Raw genomic sequence first — 12,766 nt, 5'->3', positions numbered from 1 at the left:
AAACAGGGAAGTGGCCACAGTGAGTGAAAACATGCAGTGCAGCGCAGCGACAGGAAGAAAGGCCATTCTGCGTTCATGTGCTGCGCAATATCAATGAACACAGCAGCAAAATACAAACAAACGCAGGAAAGAGCTTAGGGGCGTTTGGGATTTTTCACAAGTCTCCTCTTCAAAGCCACAACTGTGGACTTCACCTTGAACAAGCCTGAAACCTTTGGGGGGGGGGGTTAAATCAGCTAAAAATACTCGTGAATCATAAATACAAGTTGTTTTGCAGCAACAATATTGGCAGCAGAAAAGGGGGAATGCATGGTTTCTCCAAAAGTCTGGAGACTCACTGATGGAAGCCCTCATACTGAGTGTTTAATATTCCAGCCACACAACTGTGAAATCCAGACGTGCTCATTATGCCGGGAGCGAAATGGAGACGCTTTTAAAACTCCTCGCTCCGCCCCGACAGCGAGGGAGGCTAACGTGCTGTGAAGTTCGCACACGTCAATCACGGCTTGTTTGACCAACAGCGGAGTCCGCAGCTGAGAAAGCTCCCTGCAAAGCTGAAGGAGTTCATCAGAAAATAAGGAAGCGGAGGTCAGCCGTCCGCTTTTTCCAGCCTCTGTGGCTCAAACACTTTCTGAAGTGAATTCAAATCCTCGGTCTTCAGGGTTGAATGTGGTCTTTTACTTTTACTGGTGCTTCGCCGCACAAGCAGAAAGAAGGACACACACACCACACACACACACACAAGGGAAAACAGTAACAGGAACATCACCTACAATTAAATCTGAAATTTAAAGCGGAGTAAACCTTTAGGCCACTGCGACGCCACCTGAGGCTCGGACTGGTGGCCAAGAAACACTGGAGAGTTCAAAGCATTATTGTGCAAACAAAAGCTTAACATTAGTGAAATAGCTCTGACTCTTGATTCCGCAGCAAGCTTCCTGAATGCCGTTTAACCCTTTCATTTCCAAATTTCATTTCCTATTAACCAGCTTCCAATGGAGACGGCTTGACACAGCAAGCACACTTGGCGAGTTTTTGTGCCAGATGAACTTCTTGCCACAACGAGTTGAGGGTTTGATTGCAGATCAGGCCTTTATATGCAGTTTACATGTTCTCACTGTGAGTGTGTGTGTGCAGTAGCCATGTGACTGACTGGCTTCGCTGCCTTCCACCATTCAAGAGACTCTGATTGGATGAAACTGAAGAAAACGTTATGTCTGATGTTTATTTTGGAGTGATTTTCTTTTTGTTTGGGGTTGACACTCTCAGTACAACACATGACGAATCACTGGAAAGTCCGCAACACTTCACCATCCTGGCTGGGAAAAAACACGATCAGATATGTATTGATCAATTACTTAATAATTAGGGAAAATTTTTGTTAAAAACAAACAGCTTTTCTTCTTTTTAATTGATGACATGGCCAACTCTTAGCAAAAAAACATCCCCTGTTCAGCATGTTAGTTACACTTTTTAAGTTTTCTATGTGCTGTCTTTATAGCTTTCACAATTTTCTGACACCTTCAAGACAAAATACTTTATCAATTGATTTAAAATACACATGTCCACTCTGACGGGCAAATTAAAGTGAAGAATTAGAATGAAGTTTATGTTTAATTTCTTTTTTTTTCCTCCTCCTTACACAGTCTACACGCAACCTCCTTTTCATTTCCTATATAAAAGTAATACTGCACTGTTTTAAAAATGCAGGACACCAAAGCACTGCCACAGCCAGGAAGACTGCTGTCTGCAGTCCCACATCATGCTGGACGACTGCAGGACACTAATGCTGAATTAACAGTAATCATCTAATATTCCTCGTTTAATCGCTTCCTTTTCGCCACTCATGACCCGCCGATACCCTCGTCTGTCTTCAACCTTCCTCTTGTTGCTCTGTGCTCTTTGTTTTTCAGTCTTCCTCGCTCCTCTGTAGATTCAGTACCTCTTTAGTTCTTGCTGTGTTGTTTCCAGTCCAGCTCCACTTCCTCCTGAGCAGCTGATCCTCCACTGATTGATGTTGCTGATTTTGTTCAGCCAGAAGATCCGGAGGAAGCATTTTCGGCAGCAGCTGATGGAAGTCTGCGCTTTCTTGGGGATGTTAGAGGTGCTAAAAAAAGATTTGGTTGCTTTTCCAGATGTCATTGAGAATGTTTAATGTTGTTCTACTTCGTGAATTTGTCGAGCTCTTCACACACATTCCTGTTTCTTTCCACTAAAATTTGCATTATTCTTTGAATAATCAGCAAGTGAGCGATTATATAACTAGATATTTTCAACTATTCAACCCTATTTTAATTGACCTCATTGACCTTTGGAGAAATCAGATTTGAAGCAGGAACAAAAAACACATTAATCAATAATAAATACAATAATGAATAATCACCAGCTGCAGTGGAGGAAATGATCTGATCTCATAATAACGCACGTTTTGTATGAATTACGCAGCTTCCTCATCAGCACACAGACTCCTGGATCAATAAGACATTTGAATTGTGAGCTCTGAATAGCTCTGTTCAAGCTACCTGTCCTCGAGCTGTGTCCACAACACATACCACACACTGCTGTTAAAACTCCATTATGCATGTGTGCAGGACAGTGTTCACTAAAGCCAACACACACACACACACACACACACACACACACACACACACACACACACAACAGAAACTGCCATCCATAATCTGAAATACCACCTTCAAGAAGAAGATAAACAAAACCACAGAGCTGCAGTTTATCACAGACCATCTGCTGGGCAGAGGACAGGAATTCGCTCTTTTCTGTTACAAAACTAGTTTCAATATCCTGTGTGTGAAGGGAATCAAGTGTGTGTTTGCCTGACAGGCAGTAATGCAACCCGTGTCCAGGAAGAAGCTCAGGTTCATCCTGCCACTTCCAACAACAAAAGAAAAAGAAGCCACCACGAGAGTGAATCCATACTTTCCATAACCTCAGCCTGTTTTATTTATAAATGTCTGCATCTTCTCAGTGCACAACATTGATTTTTTTTTTCTCTTCATTCCAGGAAATGGATATACTTTTCCAGCGACACAGCCTATGTAATGCTCCTTGTTATTTTCTCATTCCCACTGAAAGGTGGCTGCTCAGAGCGGCACACAGGAAGAATCGCACTAATGATCCAAGTGAGACAGGCTGGAAAATAGCATTATTTCTCAAAACAAGCTTATTTATGTGCAGCTGAAGGGAAAACTATCCCAAAACTGCTTTGTAGTAGTCAATAGAAGGCACTTACACTATACTCGCAGATGGGTCATGAGTGGAATGAGAGTGCTGTAGGAAGTGGTGATTCACTTAATTTTCTTGAGAAAACCAATGAAATAATCACTCAGGATTTGTGTCACATGTTATACTTACATCTGTAAGTCTGCACAAAACAAATTCCTTATATGCTGAACATACCTGCCAGCAAACAGCTTTCTGATTGTGATCTGATGTGACTTACCCAGCTCTGTTTGGGTGTGATCTTATTTATATGTAAATACACCGATGCGGTCATATGCAGATGATTTCAGTTAATGCAAATATGTTCCTCCACTTTCTGTCTATGTGTTTAAATGATTGTTTCTTCATTGATTTTCTAGTTATGTGCGCATAAGCAATGAAAATACACACAAGTGTGTATGTAAAAAAACGAGGAGGATAAGGACAACACTACTTTTTTTTTTCTGAGGAATTTAGACCTGGCTAAACAAGACATCCTTTCTCCAAACAGTGCTGAGGGCTGCTTCAGCGCAGAGCAGGTAGGCAGCGGGATGAAATCAGAGTCTCTGTCTGGCGGCTGTCACGTGACTGGCGAGGTTTCGGAGCCTCCAAACCGACACACACACACAGCTTTAGTATGCGGTCAGCTTTATTTGTGGTGGAAACACAAACATAGAAAAAAAGAAAAAAGAAAAAAAAAAAACCCTGACCGCTGTGTAAAGTCAGGGAGGAGAGATCAAGTGCACGGCTGCGGGAGAAATGCCAGAGCAGGTTGTCTGTGGAAACCTGTGACTCACTCCAAACACCTCTAAAGCCAGCTTTTGTGTGTATGTGTGTGTTTATGAGATGAGCAGTAATGACAGCCGCCACCACGAGGCTAAGGTTCAGTGTCGAACAAAACCAAAAGCGATGCTGAACATCGTGTTTTCAGGCTCAGGGTAAAGCTGGTGATTTACAGCGACTTTACAACGAGTGGAGACAACATGGCTGGAACACAAATGTCCAATATTTCTGCAATATTCCTTAAAAACTCGTTAAAAATATGATTTTCAATATGTAAAACCAGAATAGCAACAAGAAATACATTTCAGTATATAACAGTGGTTAGTAACCATAAAAGTATGTTTAACATTAACCACAGAAAGTCATGAAAAAGGCCTGAGAGGAAGTTTAAAAACTTGTTTGACCTGATCTGCTTTCTATTAAACATTAGTTTCACGTCACACCTCCATCGATATTTGATTGCATTTCTCCATAACGCCTTCGTGTTGTTTTGAATGAAATACTGGGCTTTTGTATATTCTGGAGGTGATTTTCCAAATAGATTCAGTAAAGTTTTCTCATCAAAACACACCATTCTGTCATGCAATGAATGAACCACTGAGATTATAACAATATTGTGCAGAAGAAAAAAACCCAAATTATATTACAGCATAACATCTGTAACAGTACAATACTGCCTGTGCAGCACTGACTCATCAAATCATTGCACTGAGACGAACCATACGCGATATGATCAGTTCTATAGTCCCATTACACCTTTTAAAAGCGACTGTTTCTCTCTTCATTCGGCTCGCAAACCAGCTGTAAGCTTTAGGCAAATGTTTCCATTTCACTGACTTTGTGCTTACTGGAAGAAGAATGCCCCATCACTCCTGAACTAACTCAGTCCTCCTGGTAGCAACACGACGGACGCCTTATCCACAGCCCAGCTGATCACAGACACATTAACTCCAGATCTGTCTCACTTTGTCGGCATGCTGCCGTTTTGTTCGAGATGTCCTATTAGTCCGACCACAGAGTACGTTCCCTTAAAAATTAAAATGTATTCATGAGACCGATCTGCACAGCTCACAGCAGCACGACAATAATACAGCCCTGTTGAACAGAGACTGAAGGGATGAAATTGTCACGCAAGAGTTACTTTCCCAGCAACTAGTTACTTTACAGTTTCAGTCACAGCTACAGTAACTCCACTACTGAGAACTAACAAGGAACCATAAACAAGCTTTATGTACCCTACAAACACTACATTGCAACAAAATAGATATTATAAATGGTCATCTGATGTATTATTATTATTACATTGGTCTGACATGCTGTATTTGTGTGATCAAGGTGATGTTTATGCTGATACTGTGAGGAATAATACAGCGTGACATCATATTAAAACACTACAAGCACTCAGCAAGACAAACACGGACAACAATCCCACACTTTGTCTACACGTGTTACCATTGTCCATTCATCTCTGGCTGCAGTCTCTGCTGTCTTGTTATGACATCTCGCCCATTTGATTCGCAGCCTATAAGAATCTAAACAATCCCCCATAGTGAATCGTGTGAGAATCACAGAGACCACACACACACACACACTGACAGAAAAACCAGACACCAGCAAAGAGAAGGCCATCCTGGGGCTGTTGGCTGTATCAACACTGTTTGCTTATCACGCTGCCATCTTATTTTCCCATGACAGGCTGGAGGCGAGCACATTTAGCATGGACTCATCGTAGTTTTTGCATTATGAAGCAGGTCGACTACCCGGTCCTCAAGAGCTTTCATCAACGGACCACGATACGTTTCACATACAGAAAAGGGGAAATGAGAGCAGGCCTCCAAAAAAAAAAAAAAAAGAAAAAAAAAAACCATCAAGCGGAAATGTAGTCAGTGACCATTCAAATGCAGCAAGACTGACAGAAAAACACTGCCAAGTCATTTCTCAACAAGTCTGCTCTCCAGCTGAATGTGGATATCGTCTCAATCAGCGATACTAGTCGCGATAACAGACACAGGGGGGAAAAAAAAGCGACAAAAATGCCTGAAAAAATACCCCAAAGTGGAAGAGCATGTGATGGAGAAAACACGACTGTGTGATTTCCTGCATGCACTGCAAAAGATAAAATAGCTGAGAACACATTTTGGATCTGAAGGCCTAATGTGTGAGTGTGTGTCGGCTCTGTGGTGATGACCTGCAGTCAAGTCAAAGGGAAATGGATGCATCTCTTCACGCCAAGTATGCATGGGTGTGTGTCCTGCATGTTAAGCACACAGCTGATCGCTGCCATCACTGGATTCTCTTGTGGCTCACTGCAGGGCACAAAGGGCAGATTGAAGAATCAGGCTCCTCTTTTTCCACTTAGTAACTGATGAAGTCTTCTTCGGGAAGAAAAAAAGGTCTTCACATGGTCAGAGTATCGTGCTTACGGACTACTTAAAGCTCTTTCCCGATGTTATTCGCAGTAAATGTTCAGTTAACGACTTTGTATGCAATGCAAGCATGAGATACATCCCCATCTGCAAATCGGGTCAAGTGAGGTTAAAAACTAGGGCTGGATTTTCCCAGCGCATCCAAGACACATAATAATGAATAGAGGGTATGTTATCAAAGAGGCAGTTGATGTAACAGCTTCTGTTTTTATTTTTACCCAAACAAAGACACTCAATATGTGCAAAACTAAAATTATAAGGAGGAAAAAAAAAATTGAATTGTCACAACGAAAAAGGAACAAAGGGGCCCTGTGTGGCCACAGATAGAGGTCTTAAACAGCTAAATTGATGGCAAAACTTCAGATCGAGCCTGTTTCTACCGTCATGCTCTCACGTCAACATGCCTTGTTCTGACAGGTGTTATAGACATTCAAGTCATTGTGATTGGTGATTTTATGACAGCATAATTAACAGCAACACAGAAAAAAAGAATGTTGACAGACAGTAGACTTAAATTTACAAAACTTACACTTTACAATTTGAGAGACACCTGCCTTCAAAACAGATGTGTCAACTTTAGTTTCAGCTCTCAACCCTGAACCAATTCTATGTTTTCATTAGATTGACTCTAATACCAGTTTTTTTGCAATTACCTGAAAATTAGAAAGTAAATAGACTGCACATTCATAAGAACACATTCATCACAATCAATTTAGTTTTGCTTATTAGAATAAGAATTCATTATTCAGAGGGTTTTCAGTATGTGTAACAGTCTGGCAGTACTGAGTGGCTCCATGAAATTACAGTAATACTCCTAATTGATTTACAGTTTCATTACATAATCTCGGATGTTTTAGATAAGAATAATAACAAAACAATGGGCAGTGAGATCAGAAAATGTAATTAAATCAGGCTTTCCAAGCAGCCACGTCAAATTACTATCGGGAGAGAAATGACCTTTAAGCAGTGGACAGACACAACGCCACACAGCCAAATAACAGCACGCGCAGCTTAGTTCAGTCTGTGTGAAACATGAGCCAAATATCCAAACTTTACGAAGCTGATTTTTAAAGAAAAACATTTAAAGTAACCTAAAACATCTGGCCTCTCACTGAAACTTTGTTACGGAAGAAAAATGACGCGTACGGTGGAATTCGGTGACGGACAGCCGGAGCGGCCAGTAGAATTCCAGGAATTCGCCATAAACATTCCAAGAGAATCCAAAAGGAGCCAATCAGCGACAGGCGGGGGCGGGACGCTCTCAGGTGCCAAGTTAGATGGCTTCACAGAGGCCCCAAAACCCGGGGTGGGCAAAATAATACCCTGCAGGGGGCTGTGGGGATATGTCGGGGGGTGTCGGGGTATAACCGAGCCCGGGCACTGCTTCCCCCAGCCGGGACCCGACCGGAGCGGCACGTCTGCGGCGTGGAAAGCACTTGATTTCTTGGCTGACATGTACAGCACAGCCGAGAGAATAAGGAGCACCGGTGTAAACACCGTGAATGATATTAAAAAAAAGAAAGAAAAAAAACAAAAAGCAGCACCTACCCAGAAATTCTCCAGGAAGTACGGCGTTATCATCGTGTTTTATTCCTCTGCGCCGCAACTCTCGAATCCGCAGCGATGGAAACTTTCAAAATCATCCACCGTCCTCCCCCCGTTTCTCTTCTATCTGCCTTTTTCCCCGTTTTCCTCCGCTCCCCTTTCTTCTCCCTCCCCACCTTCAGACTCCACCTCCAGCCGGCTGCTCCGCGTCTCTCCCCCGCTGCTTTCTCCAGCGGCTGGAGGAAACAGCGCTGCCGATGGCCGACGGGAGGAGAGCGGCCGGCCGGAGCGGCGGGGCCGTCTCCGGGTGAAGTGCTGCCTTCAGGTGCGCCGCGGAAATTCCACAACGCGGGGCGGGCGGGGGCGCCACATGGTTCCCCATCAGTGAAACAAAGGAACAATGCAGAGCCGCTGGATGCAAACAAACAAGCTCCTATCTGTGTTGAAAAACACTGAAAATGCTTTATTATTATTATTATTATCATTATTAATATTATTATTATTGATATACAAACTGAAAGGATGTTGTTTAATTCTGAATTGTTTTCATATGTCATGAAAATGAAAAATTTACTCTTCAAAATATTAGTGTTGCATAAGATGTTTTCCTTTTTAAACTGCAAATCATAATTACCTCATGCAATATTTCAAAAATAATTCAGACTATTCTGTGGACACAAGTGATGCTTGATCAGCTCACTCTTGCTCACATTGAGCTTTCTTTCAACAGTAGACACTGAGTTAGTGATCATCTCCACCAGACTGCAGACTCAAACTGTTGTACAAGAATACTGGGAGAGGCTGCTTCAACTCAGTGAGTCACCATGTGGTGCAGGGAATCCTCATGACAACAACCAAAGAATTCACACAGTATGCTCCCTCAAACTGCGCAGAATCTGATCAAACAAGTCCTGAAGGCGTCTCCGTCCTACTTGTTCAAATCTCATCTTTCCAGCAGCAGTTTGAAACTGGAAGGCAGCACAGACTTCACAAACAGAGCTAAATCAAACAGGAATGTACTGTAAACAAGTGGATGTTTTGGCATTGGAAGGTCTTTGCACAGTGAATCACACAGAAATCCAAACAGATAAACAACAGTAAACAGAAACGGTTGGTAATGATGTGTGCAGAGAGGGCACAGACTATCATGCTGTCACTCACATGATTTATCTTTTAAATTTAAAGATTAAGATGTTATTTATTCATTATTTGAGTGACAGGTTATCAAAAAGTCTGCAGGTTTGCTAAAGTTCCCCCCTGTTGGGAATGTATCCTTTAATGTGCAAAGATCAACTTATTCTCTTGTATTAGTTTAGTTTTAAGATTGCGTAACTTTCGAATTTGTTACAAACATTGCAAGAGCTTTGAAAAAAACATTTGTGATTGCACAGCAGCCACATAATTGTGACCTGTAATGCATGTAAAGCCAAATGAATCATGAAAATGTCACAATTTCAAAAGCTTAACTTTGAAAAATGCTTGAGAACACACTCCACAAACACTTGTAGTAATGTAAACAATTTATTGGAACAATGTACAGATTCAAGCAATGGTAACCAGTCACACCCACTATATCATCTTACAAATATTACAAAATTACTACAGTACAATATAGAGTCTTTGCATGATCCAAAATATTTGGTGGCCCCAAAAGTATTACTTTTTGAAAATTCAGCAGCTTATTAAAAAAAAAAAAAAAAAAAACAAATAAAATCAAACCATGTCTATCAAAATGATGCTTTCGCTTTTTATTAGCAAAAAAGATGAAGGCAGGTAATCTAATCAAGTTTAAAGGCTAATCGAATATCAGAATACATGAGCTCTTTGACTAGACATTCCTCAATAGTGGTGGGTGCTTTATAAAATACAAATTTTCAATAAAGCTTCATAGAAAGTCAAACTCATATTTGCAAATATTTTAAGTTATCAACCTATTTCTTTGCTTTTGAATTAGGCGTTACCTGTTTCTTAAGATACAGTATACTGTATTTCTACTACGAAACACCGACACGCCTCAAAGTCTTTGCTCTCAAGGCATTGTGTAGAGATCACACTATTTACCCTCGTTTGATGACAATCACCTTTGAGAAAAAGTACGTAAAGTATGTGCAAGTTACCATTTTTGAATTGTTCTTACCCCCCCTTTGCTTTGCAATTGAAATCCCATTAGACAGCTAGCAGTGTCGCACGCATTATCGGCAACATCGATTAACACCCACGGTTATCCGTTTCTAATATGAAGGGCAAGCTCTCTTTGTTTATTTAAACTAATCTTTAGTTATTAAGAGGAGATGCATAAAGGCGTACACATTGAGGGGAAATGATCAAAACAAATAACACTGGACACAAACAGCCTGAGGTCAACACATAGAAAACACAGATTCAAGTGGTGAAACACAATGTATAGCAGCAGTCGAGTCAGAAATACAGCACAGTAATAATGGGGATTGTTTCGCGTGTTTTATAGACCAACTCTCTTTCAATGAAAGAATAACAGGACTGTATACACACAAACACACACGCACACATGCACACAGACATGCATGCACGCACGCACGCACGCACACACCCCATCTAGATGTGATTACTCCAATATTTGCATGCCAAAAATGCTGGAATGTGACAGACGAAATCACTTCAAAACACAAAATGATGTGACACACACACAAGTGTTTGCCTCTGTATTCCATGATGCTTCATATCCTGTACGCAATTTACCTCATTTTAAATGTTTCACCTAAGAGATCAGCTCCAATGTATCACAGTTTTATCATCTAATAACCCAATTGCATCAAGATGCTTATTGCATTTGGTAGGTACATATCATTATTACTATTATTTTTAGCAGCAATACTTCATTAACGATCTGTAAGGTCATATTCTCAAAGGTTTTGGCTACATCATTCATTTCAAGCACTTGCTAGTTAAGTTTTTATTTTTTTTTCTTAAGTGCAAGTCATGTGCATCATAAAATATTAAAATACTGCAGCTATTACTCTGGCCAGCAGAGGAAAAAAATGACTGGCTGGGCATTAAAAAAAAATAAACAAAAAACAACTATAAAAAAAAAATGTATCTCTCCAACCCATCATGGAATACAATCAGGCCCTCTCTAACTTAAACACATAGACACTTTTGTAAAATATAACAGCGCAAACCAAGCAGAGACGTTAACATTCTTGTACTTTCACAGTATTTAAAACTATACATCCAGCTATGGGGTAAAAAGTTAAGGGAGAACACTCCAGCGAAATTCATGAGAAGTTACTAAAGTCCCAGTGTTTCGTTACATAAAAGATTACTATGTTGTTGTTTTTTAAGTGAATCGAAGCTTCCCCTCCCTCCCTCCTCCCACGATCCCCTTCCCACTATTTGTCGGGGTGTGAGGGGCCACCAACATGCAAGAGATGAAAGCATCCAAGTACCCCACAGTGACAACCACCCAAAACATTACACAGTCATCCTCAAGATCATGCTTATTTAAAGCACAAGAAGCCCAGACAACCACTAACAGAAGTTCAGTACACTGAGAAATAAACATACGTAACATTGATTTTGATGGTTTTGAATGGATTTGACAGCCAAAAAGTCACAAAAATCACAGACAGGATTTGTATCATTGAGGTGTTGAGTCCAGAAGAAAACTATTTAAAAAAAAATAATAATAAAAAAAAGGACTAACACACACAGGACGTCAACCTGCATGCTGCTCCTTCATTTCTCCTTCACGAAGCTCAGAACAACACAAAAGGACTGAAAGCGTGTAAAGCTCTTGATATGCCTGAAGACGGACGTTCCAAGTTCACATTCACGCCACGAGACCAAAAGACAGCGATCCACTCCAAAAGTTACACCACGGCCGGGATCTGACGCGCTTCCGGTTTGAGGCGCGTGAACCCCCGTCATGCTACGTTACAGCTCGGTGCCGTATATCTCTGGCAGAAGAAACAGAAACTAGTTTTAAATACAAAAATTACAAGATCAAAGAAGAACCTCATCGAAGGGCGATGACAGCCGTCGCGATCAACACACGCCACTAATCTTCAAGAGCTTTTCACAATGATACAAGCATGCTACCTAACCCCCGAAAAGCTGATCTTTAAAAGGAAACGTTGTGCTCTCTGGTGACATATCTAACAGCTTTTGCCCTGCTAAAGAAAAGAAACGGAACTAAACCAATGACTATATAGGTGATAAGTGTTTCTTGGTGATATGCATTTCTATTTTGCGGCGCTGGAGTTTATAAAATGCATCGTTAGCTTTACTTAAAAGTCCTTAGCTTGAAGCTATCCGTCTGTTTTGATGCTAATTCAGCATCTCTTCGTAATATTTGTTGTTTTTTGGAACAGTCTTCTTTAAATTAAATGTCTGCCCTGAAGATCATTATCTGCATCTAACATTAGGAACGGTTTTCTTCATTTATTTTGCTTACATTTCTCTTCAGTAGTCCAAAAAAAAAATTACATTTGGGGGGGGGGAAGTTTGAAAAGAAACACAGGGTGATAGATTTCATAAATTGCGACTGAGGTGTGATTACATGAATTATCCTCCCATGATTATGTTGTTCTGCCAGTCTCTTGTCTGCCCGCTTGCCTGTGCAAAGGGGCACTGAGAACTGCAGCTACCACCTCCCTCCCACCCCGTCCGCCAGGTCGTGGAGGGGGTCCGCACCCCTTCCCTTCCCTTGACAGGCTGGCCCTTCCCCCCGGTAAAGGGTAACATGTTCCCTGGGATGGTTCCCTATTTTGTCTCCCATAGTGAATGACCTGTGGAGAGAGAAAGAGTTTGCTCAA

The 12,766-nt window shown here is 41.2% G+C and overlaps 2 protein-coding genes across 10 annotated transcripts in view; both read right to left on the bottom strand.

Annotated features, from left to right (window-relative positions):
- Positions 1-8,217, bottom strand: part of fcho2 (FCH and mu domain containing endocytic adaptor 2) — a 40,787-nt gene extending 32,570 nt beyond the window's left edge. For 3 of the 8 annotated variants that reach the window (XM_030085428.1, XM_030085429.1, XM_030085427.1), the window contains exon 1: positions 7,977-8,216. In XM_030085428.1, the coding sequence (XP_029941288.1) occupies positions 7,977-8,009 (33 nt within the window). In that variant the 5' untranslated portion in view covers positions 8,010-8,216. Of the gene's footprint in view, positions 1-7,976 lie in introns of all 8 variants that reach the window. The other 5 variants (XM_030085425.1, XM_030085430.1, XM_030085431.1 and 2 more) reach the window with 5 other exon arrangements.
- A 1,416-nt stretch (positions 8,218-9,633) lies between these two features.
- The window catches only part of tnpo1 (transportin 1), a 42,619-nt gene continuing 39,486 nt past the window's right edge, over positions 9,634-12,766 (bottom strand). For both annotated transcript variants that reach the window (XM_030085434.1, XM_030085435.1), the window contains exon 25: positions 9,634-12,739. The gene's annotated coding sequence lies outside the window, so the exon portion shown is untranslated. The remainder of the gene's footprint in view (positions 12,740-12,766) is intronic.

Source organism: Salarias fasciatus (assembly GCF_902148845.1).
Source record: "Salarias fasciatus chromosome 7 unlocalized genomic scaffold, fSalaFa1.1 super_scaffold_4, whole genome shotgun sequence".
In the NCBI taxonomy this organism is placed as follows: Eukaryota; Metazoa; Chordata; class Actinopteri; order Blenniiformes; family Blenniidae; genus Salarias; species Salarias fasciatus.
This window is presented reverse-complemented; position numbering and strand designations above follow the sequence as displayed.